The sequence below is a fragment of the Apaloderma vittatum genome, unplaced genomic scaffold (genome assembly GCF_000703405.1).
Source record: "Apaloderma vittatum isolate BGI_N311 unplaced genomic scaffold, ASM70340v1 scaffold2832, whole genome shotgun sequence".
NCBI lineage: Eukaryota > Metazoa > Chordata > Aves > Trogoniformes > Trogonidae > Apaloderma > Apaloderma vittatum.
This window is the reverse complement of record NW_009702907.1, coordinates 14,764-31,756: the sequence shown is the minus strand read 5'-3', so window position 1 is coordinate 31,756 and position 16,993 is coordinate 14,764. Positions and strand designations below refer to the sequence as shown.

The 16,993-nt window shown below is 38.5% G+C and overlaps 1 protein-coding gene across 1 annotated transcript; it reads left to right on the top strand.

The window, feature by feature from the left end:
- Positions 1 to 1,139: 1,139 nt before the first annotated feature.
- Positions 1,140 to 16,673, top strand: LOC104270129 (CWF19-like protein 2; the record flags this gene model as incomplete). Its single annotated transcript, XM_009864396.1, has 7 exons — positions 1,140 to 1,241; positions 2,981 to 3,100; positions 5,327 to 5,420; positions 6,511 to 6,626; positions 8,199 to 8,911; positions 13,551 to 13,647; positions 16,584 to 16,673. Coding segments are annotated over exons 2-7 (1,218 nt in total), but the record flags the coding sequence as incomplete, so codon positions are not given.
- Between the last annotated feature and the right edge of the window lie 320 nt (positions 16,674 to 16,993).

Sequence of the window (16,993 nt, the reverse complement as noted above, 5' to 3'; positions counted from 1 at the left end):
AAAAAAATCATAGATTGCCTGTAGTCAGCGGTGTGTGGTAGAATGATGTGTCTAAAATTGCAAATACTTGACTTGGACTTTGAGCGTGAGTTACTGCTGCATTTTTCCATCGATACTCAACCATGGAAACTCCCAAGAATATGGGAGTTATACCTGGGTCTGAAGGAAGGCTCATGCTTGTGCATTTGAGTCTGAACAGGGGCCCTCGTGTTGAGGAGCGCTCTGGCAAGGCAGCACAGAGACTGCGTCGGAAGTCTGGGTGCTGCTTTCTGGCCCCATTGCGCAAAACATTTTGGTGAGAGTCAGGTAGCACTGTGACTTCTTTTTTTTTTTTTTTCAAGGAGTCTCTTTTATTTAGTGAATGAACATGCAGTAGGATGACATTTATTTTCCGCGTTCTGATATCAGAGGTGACCTCTGCTTTTCAGTGTGGGAAGTGACCTAAGGCACAAATGTCCCTCATTTCCCATGGGTGTCATCAAAACCCCTCAGATCACATCAGTGACTCCTAGGATACAGTACAGTCCTGGCTGATATCTTTGATACAAAGTCTGTTGTTCCCCTGATAGATACATGTAAAAATCTGTCCAACTGAGTCCTTTAGCTTGAAGTGTAAAATCTCAGCATGCTGTTTGCCAAGTGTAGGAAGTTGGGTATGAAAACAGGAGGAGGTAGCATGCACAGCACTTTATATTGTACTGTGTTACTGTTTTTACTTTTTTAATGTAAAACATATTTAGTAATGATTCAGAGGATCATACAATTAATTTAGATTTTTTTAGGTTTGTTTTTCTAAAGCCATAGAAACAATTGTGTTTGGGTTTTTTTTTATTCTGACATTTTTAACTTCAGCAGTGTTATGTTAATAAGCTGCCAGTATGAACCAGTGCCACATACTGTGATGTGCTTATGAAGTCTGGTGGAATGTTTTGATCATGAAGGAACAATCTTATGTGAAAATATCAATATTCTATTTTTATTATCAGTATTTTAAAATAATAAACAGCTTTATATTAGTAATGCTAATCGGGATCAATTTTAATTAGCAGTATACTTGGTAAGTATTGCATTTTATCAATGTATAATAGTATGCCAAGGTGCTATTATTATTCTTTACATTAAACTATTTTTAGGATTCTTCGGTTGAATGGGTTGAATCAAATGTGTCACACTCAGATAATACAGAAAAGGCTTGGAAGGTCAACAAGCAATCAGATGCTGTGAAAGAGCCCTCACTGCAGGTGAGCAGTCTGATAACTATTCCAGAAATAAATTCAGCATGACCAAATGTGAAACGTGCTTGGGTTTCTTAACGGCTCTTTTGCAATGTGTTGAAGAAAACCTGTTTTACAGACAATGAAATATAAATCCTCATGTAGTCAGTGAAATATAAATCCTTATATATATATAATGATAATCTATACTGCGAAACCAGGTATTTTTGAATAATTTCTTGTATGTGTATCCTAGGCTCTTGTGGTTTTGGACGAATACTGTGCTTTAGAACGGAATTTCCTGACTATCCCAATATTTTGTATTTTGACATGCATTATGAAGACGTCTTAGAGCATGTAAATCCATTTCCAGTTGGATTAAACTAAATTGGAGGATATGTTCTCCAAGTGCACCTAAGGTGCTCCATGGGACCAGTCTTGGACTAGTCCAGCATGCTTACCTACAGAAAAAAAAATAAATTAAAAGATATCCCCAAACTACAAATCTGAAGCCTGTGTAGAAGACGGGGCTAGGCTCTTTTCACTGGTGCCCAGTGACAAGATGAGAGGCAATGGACACAAACTGAAACACAGGAATTTCTGTGTGAATGTCAGGAAGCGGTATTTTACTGTGAGGATGTCCAGGCCCTGGCACAGGTTACCTGCAGAGGCTGTGGGATCTCCATCCTTGCGTACGGGTACAAGCCATCTGGCCACGGCCCTGGGCAGCTGACTCTAGGTGGCCCTGCTGGATGAGGGGGAGTTGGGCCAGGTGACCTCCACGAGTCCCATGTGTATCGACCTCTGTCGATCCCATTGCTTGCTAATGTGGGAATAGATACTATTGAATCCCTTGAAGACAGATTCTTTTTCGCTTCCTTCTCTTAGAGGAGATCTGAGAAGTGAAACGTTGTGTTTCAACTCTGAAACTTTCTGGTGTGTGGCCTAATACAAAAAGAAGTGGGACATACGACATCTGTTTGGATTGACAGCCCAGACTTGAACCTTACTGCAGATAGGAAGGCTCTTCTGCAAGGACATGTTTTAAAATAGTTGTAGTCTTGTCGTTTTGCTTGCTATACTATCCACAGACGTGCTGCAGTGGTTGTTTTTGTAGAGAAGTTTATGATGTGTATGCCACTGCTTTCTTTTGAGGCTTCACGTTTTGTGTGTATAAAAATAGTAGGTATATCTAGGCTTTTATTTGCTGCTTTTCTTTAGAGAGTAGTCCTCATTTTTAAAATGTTCTTAGGTTTTGTATGTGTGGTTTTCTATCTGTTGTTGTGAGTTCAGCTCATAGAATTTAGACGTCTAAGTGTTTCATTCAAGGGTGCATTTAGTGCCGGTGGGATGAACTGTGCTCAGCTACTGATTGCATTTTTTATATTTACTAGAAGATGTGTAAGAGGTCATGAAGTCAAAATTAGCAAGATGAAAAGGAATTGGTCTAGGTGTACAGCTCGTTTAAACAAATAATAAGCCGTATGTATGTTTTGCATGATTACTGGTGTCTTTAATACATTGTGAAGGTGTATTTCAGACTAGAGAGACATTTATGAAATTTACATAAGTGAATATTAAAAAAATGAAAGATTTGGGTTCCTAAAATCATATTTACTTTTCATTGAAGTGTTTCATATATGTTTGTAAAACTCTCACTCTTTATTGTACACAACCATTTGTCAGTAGTTGCACTGGTTTGATTTGTACCTGATGCATATTTTTGTTGGAAGTATGAACACTGATTCTTTGTGTTTGATTTAAAGAGAGAAGAATGGATGAATTTAGACTTCATGTCATTAAAAACTACATCTGCAGCAGCTGTCAGAGGTGAAAGACACAAAGAAAAAATACTGGAACGACAGAAAGCTCAAGAACTGGAGCAGGTAGGAGAAATTAATACATTAACTTTTTTCTGTGTCTTACTAAATTTTGTGTAATGAGTGAACCAATGAATTGATTTAAGGATGTTAGTCTTTGTATGATTTTTAAACTAATGCCTGATGCGTTGTGTGATAGTAATTTTAATTAAATGCTTCAGTTATTTATTCAGGATGGGAAGGGTTCATACAGCAGGCTTATCTTGTGGAGAAAAGCTGTTAAACTATATTCTAGGTAAGGAGAAAGCCAGTTGTGTTAGTACTATGTTATGTAATATTTGAAGGGCTTCTGGGATGTTTTACTTAATAACAACAACACTGCATTGATCTGGCTGTCTTTCCCATGGTGTGTGCGAAAGGAGCACCATTGTTTTGTGTGGTAAAAGCTTACCACAGTTACTGTGTTAAAGCATAGGCTGCTGAGGCTTTTTTTTTTTCCTTTTTTTTTGTCCCCCCTGAAGAAAGAACTCAGAGCAGTCGCTGTGCCTTTCGTGCCACAGTAGAGCATGAACACGTGGGAGGATCAGGGTCCAGCTGGGGAAGGGGTTCACAGAATCACAGAATGTCAGGGATTGGAAGGGACCTCAAAAGATCATCTAGTCCAGCCCCCCTGCCAGAGCAGCGTCACCCACAGTGGGTCACACAGGAACTCGTTCAGGTGGATTTTGAATGTCTCCAGAGAAGGAGACTCCACAACCTCCCTGGGCAGCCTGTGCCAGGGCTCTGTCACCCTCACAGTGAAAAAGTTTTTCCTAATATTTTTTTGGAACCTCCTATGCTCCAGCTTGTACCCATTGCCCCTTGTCCTGTCATTGGACATCACTGAGAAGAACCTGACTCCGTCCTCCTGACACTCCCCTTTGACATATTTATAAACAGTTATGAGGTCACCCCTCAGCCTCCTCTTCTCCAAGCTAAAGAGACCCAGCTGCTTCAGCCTTTCCTCATGAGGGAGATGTTCCACTCCCTTCATCATCTCTGTGGCTCTGCGCTGGACTCTCTCCAGCAGTTCCCTGTCTCTCTTGAGCTGAGGGGCCCAGAACTGGACACAATATTCCAGATGTGGGCTCAACAGGGGACCTCTCTCGGCCTACTAGCTGCTCCCCTTCTAACACACCCCAGGATGCCATTGGCCTTCTTGGCCACGAGGGCACATTGCTGGCTCATGGCCATCCTGCTGCCCACCAGAACCCGCAGGTCCCTTTCCCCTGCGCTGCTCTCCATCACGTCGGACCCCAACCTATACTGGCACATGGGGTTGCTGTGATTAAATTAGTTCTGTTTATACACAATTGCTGGCTGATTCATTTGTTCATTCATCTCCTTAAATGTAATGTAATCTGATCCAAAAATGTAGTTGCTAATCACTTTCTGATATTTACTTGCCCTCACAACTCACAGTAGGCCTGTTTGCTGCTCTCAGGCTTTCAAGTTAGTTGTGCTGTGGCTGGGACCCACACTGACCTGGAGCGCTCTGCAGCACCTTGATGAATATCTTTTGTGAAGAGATTAATCCTTTTTATTTTTCCCCCGCATAATTTTGTGCTGAACGTTTTTTCTGAGCTGCAAAAAGACCATTTAATGAGGAGATCTGAAATCACCAGAATATCTGCATGCTATTGTATGGTTAATGACAATTTATATGTATTCTTGATCCTAGAGAAAGATTACTTTTATAGACTGTCTCACCCAGCCACTTGCTCTCCATGAAGTTTTATAGCTTTATGTATTCTACACCAGAATGTCTGTCCTTTCTTTGATACCCAAAAGAGTGTGTACAGCAGATGGGTACAGCATGCAGTGGTGGTGATGAGTTGATGGTATAATATAGACAAATTCAAAATTTTGGTCTAATCAACCATTTTCTCCAGTGGGCTGCCAGGGAAGTCAGTAGACAGAATTACAACAAACGATCTAGGTTGAGGGTGAAAAGCAGTAGCTTGAGGTGAAACTAAGAGCCCCCCGAACAGCAGCGTTTTGATTGCAAGTGCGTATTACTGCTGCACTGGCAATGCAATCAAACAGTAAAACCGCTTCTGTGTAATACGGGCACCAGCTAAGCACACATTTGCGAGTTTTGACTCAGGATGGAGAGTTGTGCTATCTAAAGACAAGTAGAAGTAAACATAACTTTTGAGTGAGCCGTTCTGTTCCCACATCAGTCTCATGAAATTTATCAAATATTCTAGAAAATACAAGCTGTGTGCTACATTAAAATTATTTCTGTTTTAGGCCATGCTTTCTGAAAGAGAGCTCAATCCCTATTGGAAGGATGGTGGTACAGGTTTGCCACCAGAGAAGGATGAAGCAGCTTCAGTTAAGAAAGGTAAACATCAATTTTTAGTAATAATCTTAAATTTCTGTCTTCAGTCTCTGATCTTTGTGTTGCTAAAAGTTACTACTAATATTGATATAAAGAGATTACGAATAACATGTACTAAAGTAAAATCTCAATGAAAATTTGATAGTGAATATTGGGTTAATATCATCGTATGTCGTTTCGCAGAATTTCTCTTCACTGGTTTTTAATCTTGAGTGTTTTGACCTTTGGTATCTTTACAGAAATTCTCCATTTTGAACTAATTAAAGGAAAGCGTGATTTAACTACGACAAGATAAATTGTTGTCAGCTCATTTGGTTCCTTTCATTCCATTACACAAATTATAGTTTTAAAATATTCAACCACAGAAGTCTGAGTCACATTAAAATTAAGTACATTACAGATGCAGTTTGTGAAAAAATACTATTTCTTTAACCTTTTCACTTTTTTCCTCACCCAGGGGTTATCCTGCCTATTTCCAGCAAGAGTGGTTAGAAAAATGTTTTTCAAAATGTCATGAAGCATTTATTATGTGATAAGAAGGGTCCTTGTATTTTGTCAAGAGGGACCAGCAGGGTCCTGCAAACCATTAGCCTCATGCCTACTTCTAGGAGTCACAGAGATCAGCAATTTGTATGAGCTGACAGGCGTCAGCGAGTCTCTGTCCCGAGTGTTACGACCTCTCCTACCTTCTCAGATGGAAAGCAATGGGTTAGTCATTAATTTTCTGAGAAGGAGAATGCACTTGTTCGTGTGTAAGGGATATGCCACAGGATGGACACAGAAAGCAGAAACAATAAGAAGGTTCTTTAATTTCCTAAAAACCCGGACAACTTCTCATATGCAACGGGTGTCCTGGAAACTGCTCATTGTGTTCTATGGTAAAATGGAGAAGCTTGAATTAAATCAGTGGTATTACCAGCATTAACTTAAGAAGACATGTAATTGTATTATTATATTCCTTTCCATTTTTCTTTTTTGCCTTTTCAATTTTTACATTAAGTTTAGTTGAAGGTTTAATGTCATGTACAGGGTTAGGTTAAACAAATAACTACTGAGATAGAAAACTGTGACCTCTCATTGTTTTCTACTTCAGTTACAGTGGTAGAAGATGCTGGATTAAGTTGGTTGCGAAAATCGTACCAAAGGATGAAGGAGCAGGCTGAGAGAGAGAAACGAAATTTTGAGGAAATTGTAGCAGAAAGATATGGGGTAAGGATCTTCAGTAAATTTTTTTTTTTTGTAACACTAGATGCTTGGAAAAGCTTAGTTTCATATAAAGGTACAGTTACTTAATGTGTAGTGTAAGACCTAAGGAAAGAAGCAAATAAAAGCAGCCTCTGAAACTTCTCTCAAGCACTGAAGAGTTTAAAGCTACCCAGCCTTTTATAACGTTTTCTGATAAATATTTTTAAATATATGGGACCCGGTAGCAAATTTAAAATGCTTATCTTCTACATCAGGAGGTTCGAAGTTACAAAGTATCTGACTGCCTCCAAAATTATGAAAGATTATAGAAAATATATTTTATTATAGAAAATATTATTTTTTGGCCTACATGTAGCAGATAATAATGCGCGTTGTGGATAACAACAGTAATGCCAAAATAATTTGGAGAGCTGTGTCAAAATTTACCAGATATGAATCTTCTGGCAACTTGTGATTTGTTCAGTCCAGATATATTGAGAAATCTGCTTGCTTCTGAACAGTTTAAAAGTCCTCAAAATTTATTTTTAATAAAACAGTCTGCCCTGAAAATACTAACTCTTTAAAGCCTGCCCCCCCACATAATAATATATTACTGTTTTTGAAAGCAGCGGTCAAAGGGGATGTTAAATCCTGGACAGAGTGTTACATTTGAGTTTTCTGTGAGTTTTTTTTTTGATTTGGCTGGTTTGTGTGTAGAAATGTTGGACAAGACAATATGACTTCATAATCTTGTCTTGGAACTGAATTGTAGTTTCTGCTGAGTGATGAAACCAATGTGGTAAGTGCTGGTAGAAATTAGTCAGTGCCAGTGATTGTAAAGATTATTATTATTTTTTAGAATCTCTCTCAAGAAACTAGAGTTCAAACAGCATGAACCACTCTGGCTGCTGAAGTGCAGGATAGTGACTGAAGGAGATTCCTGCCTGGTTTGCATCTGTGTGTACTGTTGCACACCACAAAAACCCAAACCAGCCAAACAAAAAAAAAAGTAATTGGTAGATTTTCATTATTGCATAATTGTCCTAATGGATAGAATGTTTATCCAGAAAAAGAGACACAGGGGCTCAAAGCCTATTTGAAGCTAAAGATTTTGAACCCACTCTCCTGTTTTAAGAGTTTAACTAGATTGTGAAGTGGTTTAATGGGAACATCCTCTGGTTCTATACAAGCTGAGCATCTGGTGAATGTAAATGCAGAGTTTAATAAGTAAGAAAGCAGAAGCCTCTAACCCCAGCTGAAACCTGTAATCTCCAGGTTGCCGGGAGAGACGGCTCTGAGTCTCCGGTCCTGTCCTCGGGAGTGCTTTAGCACTTTACTTCAGAGCTCGGGGCTGGAAGTTAGAAATAGTCCCAGAGGAGGGATCAAAAAGCCTTCTTAACTAAGCATCTTAGGTGTGAGGCTGTAAGTTCACTGTTTTTGTACTGGTCTTCCTTTCCACTACACAGCTCGTGCCTTGCCCTTTGCACAGTGACTCGTTTTCCCTGCATGGTGCCTTTCTTGCAATACTTCGTAGGGAGCTTCACAATACACCATGATCTTAAAAGCAGTATGACTTTTCTTTATTCTTTGTTATAGTCAATGGAGGCGTTTCAGTCACGTTTAGCAGAAGCTGAAAAAGTTGCATCCAGAAAGGAGAACAATTATAGCAGTGGAAGATGGAAGAAAACCGACTATTCAGAAAGTGAGAGAGAGAAGAAAGAACAGCATGTGAAAAAGGAGACACGAGATGAAGGTGATAGGAACATGTTTGGGGGCTATACGAGGGGGAAGTATGACAGGGGATGGGCACAAGAAGACAAAGGTTACAAAAGCAATATGTTAAGAGAAGACCAAAAACGGGGACACAGTAGCACAGACTCAATATTGAGAGGCTACAGGTCCAAAACAGAAAAGCACTCCAATGAGAAACAAAGTGAGGAAAAGAGTTCATCTCTAAGCAATGTGAAACACAAGTTTCTGAAACCCTCTGAAGATGACTTATCATCTTATAGTGCACCTAGAGACTACAAGTCACAGCAGTCCTCATCCAAACTGCCGGTTCATAGCTCTTTGAGCAGCCGTTTCCAAAAACCTGGTGAGGATACTGGACTGTGGACCAAAACACACAGGGAAGAAAACAGCGAGAAAGTAATGTCTGATCAAAAATCATCTGGAACTAGGGAACAAACTGATGACAGTAGTTCGGAAGGAACTCCAGGTGATGAAGAGAAGAAGTCGCGACAGGAATACCCAAGCAGTATCCCTGAGAAGAAGGAAACATTATCTGACAGTAAAATGTCATGTTCTAGGTATTTTATAAACATCTTTATTTGTCTTTTATTTGCTATGTTTTACATGTGTTTTTTTTACAAATTCTGTCTTTGTGACAGAGTTAGATCTGATCATATCAGATCTCTTTAGTTAGACAGAGGCCAGCCTCCCAGGCAGGGGCAGTGAGAACGGATTACTGTAGAAGTAATGAACATCCCCTTCTTATCCTGGCTTCTCAGCGTATTTGAGAATTGCTGTGATATATTATTTTCTGGTTCCTTCTAATCTTAGTTCACACTGCAGCAAAATTGGCCTCTTGGGCAAAAACTCTGCAAAACAACATCTTAACTGTTGTCGAATTTATAAAGACAGACTTGAAATGTTAGAAAATGCTGACTAAAAACTGAAATAATTAATACAGCAGGGATAGATTTGCCACCTGTGAGATGAACTCCTGTGTTAAAGTAGTAGCATATGAAAAATAGAGCTATTAGATGAGAAAAGTGCATTTTGTGTGGAAAAGAGGAAAGATGAATAGGAGTTGCAAGGTAAATGTAAACTAATTTGTGGTAGGAATTTCAGTGTGCCTGGCTTGCTTTAGTGAAAGACAGCAGAGAGGAGTAAGGAGAGGTGATTGGAAAATTAAGTTGTTAACAACTGAGCTTTTGCTCTACTCGAGGCTGCCTGTTCTCCAGTATGACCAGCTTGCTAGTTCTTCCAGTGATAGGGGCAGTGCGATTTTTAATGTGAATGCTTTGCTTCAGGTCTTCCCAGTAATAGGTGCATGGGCAAAAGTACTTTAGAGTCAGACTGGTGTTACTTAAATGCTTGGGAAAGCTGGATAAAGTGTAATTCCTTCTTTCTAATATGCTTATGTCAGTTATTTGCAGAAAAAAAATTGTTTAATTGTTGGATTCTAATAGCAAGACAATAACTTGAAAGTGTTAATTTTATTTATAGCTGTTCCTTCATATAGTATTTGCTGGTACCTTGCTGTGTTGGCAAAGAAAAATTGTATGTTACATGAATACTGCATAAGTAACCAGAAACGGGCAGCTTATTCTACACAATTCTTTATATTGTACAGGTTGGGTATTTTTTCTAGATTTTACTTGCTGTATTTTCTGCTTTGATAGGATCCAATTAAATTTACATTTTCTTTGATAGCAGGAAGATAAACTGCTTGCATGATGTTCACTTAATTATTTATTTCTTTAAAAAGCATGAGTTTGAGTATGCATTATGGCAGCAGTAGTTCCTGCTTCCTGCACAAACAGTTTCTGTGTACTATGGGAAATCCCACTTGTAAGGGTGTGTCATGTCTTGTTTATTGTGTATTTTAGTATTTGTCTAGGTTTTATTTTGTCAGAAAATGAAAAATGTATCTTTATAGTTGTTCTACTTACTCTGAAAAAAAAGATCTTATTGCATTAAACCTGTGATGTATGAGATGTTGGTAGATATTTGAATTTCGTGATGCTCTTTGTTTTCTCTAGATAGTGCCCCAATAGTTACTGCCCTGAAGTGCCTATGGTTTAAATGCACTTTGTAAACTTCTGATTAGAATGATTAGTCGGAGCCTGTGAAACTCAGCTCTTGAGTTCTGGTTTGTTCATGACTTTTTTCAGGTACAGGGTCTGCGCAATCTGCAGATGTTTTCTGCCAGCCTTGGATAGCGTCTTGGTTTCCATAAGGAAACGTATATATTCATGTAATGAGGGATGCTCTGGTGAGCTGGGAGAGTGCATCTGTGCTGCAGCTCTGGCACAGGCTCCATGAAAAGACAAATGTACACTCCAAAAAAGTTCACCCTGTTAAGAAGCTCCTGTTTTTTTTTTGGTTTTTTTTTGCTTTGTTTTGGTTTGTTTTTTCTGTGGTGTGGTGGAAGGGGTAGAGGTGAGTGTTACTCTTGGCATGTTGACTCCAGCAAGCAACTAAGCAAATACTCAGCTGTTTGCTCATTCTTCCTCCTTCAGAGTGGATCAGAAGAGCAAAAGAGAGAAAAAACTATGTGTAGCGTAAAGACAGCTTGACAAGGGGAGGAAAGAGACAGAAACCAATGATGCAAAGGCTGTCTGTCAGTCACTCACCTCCTGCCGTGCGCAGGCTGCTGCCCAGCCAGTCCCTGAGCAGCGGCTGCTTTGGAAGGCCTTCACTCCCCAGCTTTTCTTGCGGAGCACGGTGTTACGTGGCGTGCAAATGCTCTTTGGCCAGACTGGGTCGGCTGTCGGGGCTGTGTCCCCTCCTAGCCCCTTGCCTACCCCAGCCAACTTGCAGGGGTTGCACAGTGACAACCAGAGGAAGCCTTCTGAGGCTGTGTAAGCACTGTTCAGCAACAGCTGAAATACTGGTGGGCCATCAACAGCGTCACCAGTTGAGTCCAAAGCGCAGCACCCTACCGGCTGCTGGGAAGAACACAAACTCCAAATCAGCCAGGCCTGGCAGAGCATGTAATTATTGAGTAGAAGCTAGTGATACCATTGCCTTAGTTTTGTTATCTTAAAAGCAACTACTCCTTTACAGTCTTTTTTTTGTGTGTGTTAAATGATGGTGGTGATTTTTTATTTATTTGTTGTGAGCATAAAACCTGTACGTTTAGCTTTACATGTAGTAAGTGCAGTGCTAATTGTAGCTGGACAGAGCTGCAAATTCTGGAAAACTAGATTTTGTATGGAAGTGGTTTACTTACTTAAGTTCAAAGAATTCAATTATTATGATAGAAAAGATAATTCTTTTATTTTCCTTACAGAAGGGAACTGAGGATAGAAGCTGTTTAGCTAGTATTTTCTTTTGCATGTGTTTTCTGGTTTAGTACTGTTAAACTCAATTGTGCACATTCTTTGATATTTTAATTATATTTCTTAGCCAAAACAATTACTGAGGTGATTTTTTAGTAAAGTGGAGATTACTTAGGCCTGGAAAACCATATAGCTTCAGCTTATTGACTTACTTCTATGTTCTTTTAAGCTGAATCTTAGCCTCTGTGGTTTTGGGATAGTGTATGACCTGTCTTCCTCCTTCCTTCAGTGAGAATTGTCTTCTTCTGATAGAAATTGGTAGAAATTTCTGGTGTTCAGAGCATTTCAGCTTTGAATATATAGTTATTTGTTGGGAATAACTGATAAGTTACTGTTTTCTTTTACTTCTTAAAGTTTCAAGTAATACATATACTCTTTCGGTGGTGTTGTCAGTCACAAAAAGTGTGTCTTCATTGATATGAAGGCTTGGATTAATAGGTGTTGCTGGTTCAGTTCCTCATCTCTCATGCTGACAATGTACCTTTTAAGTTTTGTCTCTTCTAAAACACAGAGGGAGTTTCTTCAGCCTATAAATCAAAGTGTTTTGGACAGTTATGACACAAGTTAATTAAAAGTGCTGGTTGGATGTCCAAGGGATCTCCCCAGAGAAAAAGTCCATCCAGTTAGAGTTTACTCAGAATCACACTTGATAATGTGTCTGCTTCAAAGTTTAATCTGAGTCAAGATCAAAAGCAAATGAAAACAACGTCTCTAGTTTCAAAAAGTTCAGACAATTATTCCAGCGTTGGGATGTCTTAGAAAAAGGGTGCATGAGGCAATAAACACCTCTTGTTCCTTCTGAAATAGCCTGCTTTGTTTTGAAACATAGGTTGAGGAGAAGTGTGACCTTCATCTTTGAGGGGTTTATTTCTGGTGAAGTTAACGTAAATGCTTCTGCTGTGCTTTTGGGTTTTGGATTGGGCACCTTCAAAACAGAGAAAAGTAGCTTTGGTAATTTCCTCAGGGCTGGGGAGATCTGGCAGTTAAAGATGACCCCCAAGCTTTCCTGTTCTTCAAATCTTACAGGGTTTAACTGTATCGAGTAGTGGGTGAATTCTCTCTCTCCCTTTAGTATCAGGAACCAATATCATAACTGTAGTCTCGTGTCTCTCTTGTGTTCGGTATTTTACTTGTAGACTTCATTTGATTTAGTCTTTCCTAGAGTTAAAGAAAAAAGAGTCACACTTGTCTGAGGCCTTTTTGCAATAATTCTTAGAGACCTTGTTTATTATTATAAGAACTCATGCACTGACCTTTCAATACTAAAATTAAGATACAGTAGTATTTATTACTAGCTGTAGCTTCTCTAGGGAGAGTTCATGTTTTAAAAACTACACCAGTTAATTTCCAAGGAAGCTCTAGCATACCAGGCATAATGTCTTTAGAAGTGGATTGTACTGTGGGCAGGGTGTATAAGCGATTTTCAGGAGATGGTGGTCAGCTGGTGTACAGGAGAAGTACTGGGAAATGGGAGATTTTGCTGGAGCTGAGAAGCGAAAGCATAACCAAAGCCAAAAAGGAGAATTAGAGTAGGTTTAAATTACTCTTTCTGCTCATCTTTTCCTTGCTTTTTGCCTGCTTATACCTGCTACCGATTCATGACTGTTTTTTTCATGCTGAGGAAATGTTCGTAGAGAGTGTTTTTCATTTTAATTAATCTCGAAAGGAAAAGGAAACATACCTCATACAAAATTTATTTGATATTTTTAGTCTCAGTCTTAGGCGACTTCTGACTGCAAATATGTTTTTAAAGTATGTAGTTATCCATTATTTTGACAGTAGGAGCAAATGTACCAGTACAGTGGGCATATAATACTTAATTACACAGGTGAATACTACATTGTTTTTCTGTGGGTTTAGTGCTGCTGATGTTTTACAGATATACCTCAAAGGATGAGCTGCCTCGGGTCCTTAGTGAAGAGGAGATGAACAGGCTGGGAGCGAGGATTGTGAAAGCAGAACTCATGGGAGACATGGTAATATTTTTGAAAAATTGTCACGCTTTCCTGCAGTTTTTCTTTAAAGACTTCAGTGATTTAAAGGTATTGATTCAAGCAGATAAAGTACTTCAAAATTTGATCAAGTAGGATTTGAAGATACTGCTTTTACAGTAACTTCCGCTTTAAATGCAATGGTTTATAGACAAGAATAGAGGATTCACATCCCCAGGTTTTGTAGACTAGGCTGCATATCCAAAACCAGTGGTTCTCTGCGGTTTTTTTGGTAGGATTTAATGTCTTTTTATTAAGCAGGGAGCAAGTGAAAACTGCAAAAATTTCCAGTCTGTGTTACAAGGTAGTATCTGGAGCTTTGGTTATTCCATGAACTTTGTCGCGAGCAGGTGCTTGTTGTCTGTAGCTCTGCTGTACAAGCATGCTAACTAATTATGATCTGGAAATCTGAAACTGAAGGGAACTGCATAGCCTGTTGCGTCCAGCTGTGCGATGACAACAGCTTTGTCACGCTTGGTGCTCAGCTCCACCAAACGCCTGCCCTGAATGAGGCCGAGTCCACAGAGCTGCCATAAGCAGCTGCACTCTTTGTATTGCCGTCGGAGGCTGGTTTCAGACAGCCACCGGAAGGGTCAAGAGTTTCACGCTTTTGGAACAGTCTAAACTCTGGAAGTACATACTTTTTTAATTACTTCCAGTATGGCTATAGTGAGTTAATTACATTCAGTGGTGCTGCCTGGGAGTTTCAGTTATGACAAGGTCAGTGTGTGTTAGCTTTGAAGCTTACTCTGAATAACTACTCTTAAGGAGATATTGCTGGAATTTTTTGAAGGCTATAATAAAATAACATTTTTTTTTCCACGTGAGTCCTATCACTATGGACCTTTGTATTTTTTTTAAAGATTAATTTCTGGTGCAGCTATTTACTTTGCCTCTTGTGCCAGAATGTTTGCACCAAAATCTGCATCACTAAGAATTAATGTTATGACTGGAAGCACCAATTAAAATTTCCTGAGAGTCATTTATTCTTTGATTTGTGAAAAGTTTTAGGGTGTTTGGTATATGAATTTATTGCTGAATTAGGACATGATGTTGGTCTTTGTCAAAGTCCCTGTCACATAATTAGTTTTTGTTATGAGAGTGTCCATTTTATATTTTTTTCAAATGAATTTTATGTTATGAATTCTTTTTCCACAGATTTTAGACAAAGATGTGTGTATGTAACTTTACAAGTTTTAAACATATGCACCTTTTCTAGAAGTCCTGTCCATTTAAAATCTTGTCAACTTCAAAAATGAATTAAAAGTAACTTCAAGCAGTGTGTTCTCTGTTAAGATATAGTGTGTGTTACTGATGCTTCCATTTTTTAATATGTAGTTTTCCTAGTTAATATACAAAGAAATACACTAGTGAGGAAAAAATGTTTATGAATGTGATTATATGATAGGTTTGTGAGGGACTGGTGTTAGTAATTTAAGATGTTATTTTAAAAACTTTTCCATAGAGGGAAGGTAAAAATAATTGAAGCTGTCTGCACACTAGTTGCTTTAAAATAGTAGGGAGGGATAAGTTTTCCAAGACTGTCATAGAAAGCAGCAAATTTTTTAAACTATTTTTTTTTCTACTGCTTAGCTTCAATAACATCATCCAAATAAAAGTTTGGGCTCAAATGTGGGTTTTTAATTTTCAAACTGACAGTAACTAAATAAGAGTAGTTTGAATAAAAATGCATAGGTGTTATTTGGGATGAATGTGGTTGTTTTATTATTCTACCATGTTGCTTTGTTTTGACCAAAATTACATAGCAGAAACCACCAAGACAATTTTACTGTTAATTTTATATATATGTTTATTCTACATATGCAATCTGAATTAGGCTAGTTAAAAAAACGTAAACAACACAGTCAACAACAAACCGCAGTATAAATAATAAATTAACTGATCTTTACCTTGTTGCTCTTGAAATGTTTTTTCATGAAATTTCTCTGATCAGATTGTCAAAGCAGCTTTTTAAACGAGTTCATCCCCACACACCAGAACAGATGGTTATGTAACAGCATGTCCTGGTGGCTGGAGCTCAAGGTTGACCATGTGGGACAAGTGAATATTTTTGTTACTGCCTTGGTGCTTAATGTTGATCAGATAACTTAATTTTGGGGCAGTGAGTAGAGACGTGGTTGTTGGAGTCCAATCAATGAAACTGGCAAAGTGGTCAGAGAATAAATAGTTGTATTTCTTATAGGTTCATAGATTGTCACCTGGAAGTTCTTCACAAAGCAAGGTGTTCTGAAACGCTTGTTTTTATTTGATAAACTGATGGATGACAGAGCAGTAGCATCAGGAACAATTTACACAGACTGAAGCAGTTTTCCACCTCTTTGCCATTTTAATACCCAAAGTCAGGTCTTAAGTGCTGAAGCTGGACATGAGGTGTAGAGAGATGTGAAACTGCATAGCAAAAATGTCTGAGAGCAATTTCCCTAGACTTGTTGCATGCATGTATGTGGGTGTGTGCCTGTGTGTGTATATATATATACCTAAATAAATAAATAAATAAATAAAAGAATATGTAGCATAACCTGGAAGGGTTATATGCTTGATGTGTTCAGGCTTCCTTGTTTAGCTTCCTGTATTTAAATTAGTATCTATGCTTAGCTGCAAAAAAGCATTTATTAATATAACTTAATAATGTTTAAGCATATTTTTTCTGGTGTTTTTAGGACAGTGTGTGTTTCTATACTTCAGATGCCTCTGTTGTGAATGGGTGTTTTTTAAATTTTATCTCCAGTAAAGAATTGTGTGAATTCTGTTGACATGTTTTCTTCAGTCTTCTGTGTCATTAGAATTTAAAAAAAAATAATAAAAAAACATGAAGAAATGGAATGAATAGTTTATTCTAATGCAAAGGTCTCAAAGTTTAAAATGGTTAAACTAACGGAGTACTGCCACTTTCTTTGAAGGAGTTGGCTTCAAAGCTTCAGGCAGAACTTGAGAATGCTCGCAAATTGAGAGAGACTCAAGGGCAGATTCCAGCAAAGTCCGGCAGAGAGGTAAGAGGAAAACAGTCTGTTTTCTTTGAGTTAACACAATGTTATAACAGAGGTAGCAGCTGAATTACAGAGGACGTGAAATGTACTTAGGGAAACTACAAAGTCTGATTTCAGGTGGCTCACTGTTCAAATTGAATTGCACTTTTTGGTGGTAAACAAAACTTTTGCCATCTTTAGCAGCTTCAGTAATACTTTTTTTTTTAAATGGTAATATTTTTTCAGTAACGATACATATTTTCCATTAAAAAATAAAATGGGTTTGTGTTGTTGACTCTGCTGGCTGTTACATAACTGATGCCTCTGAAGGAGGTGGCACTTCC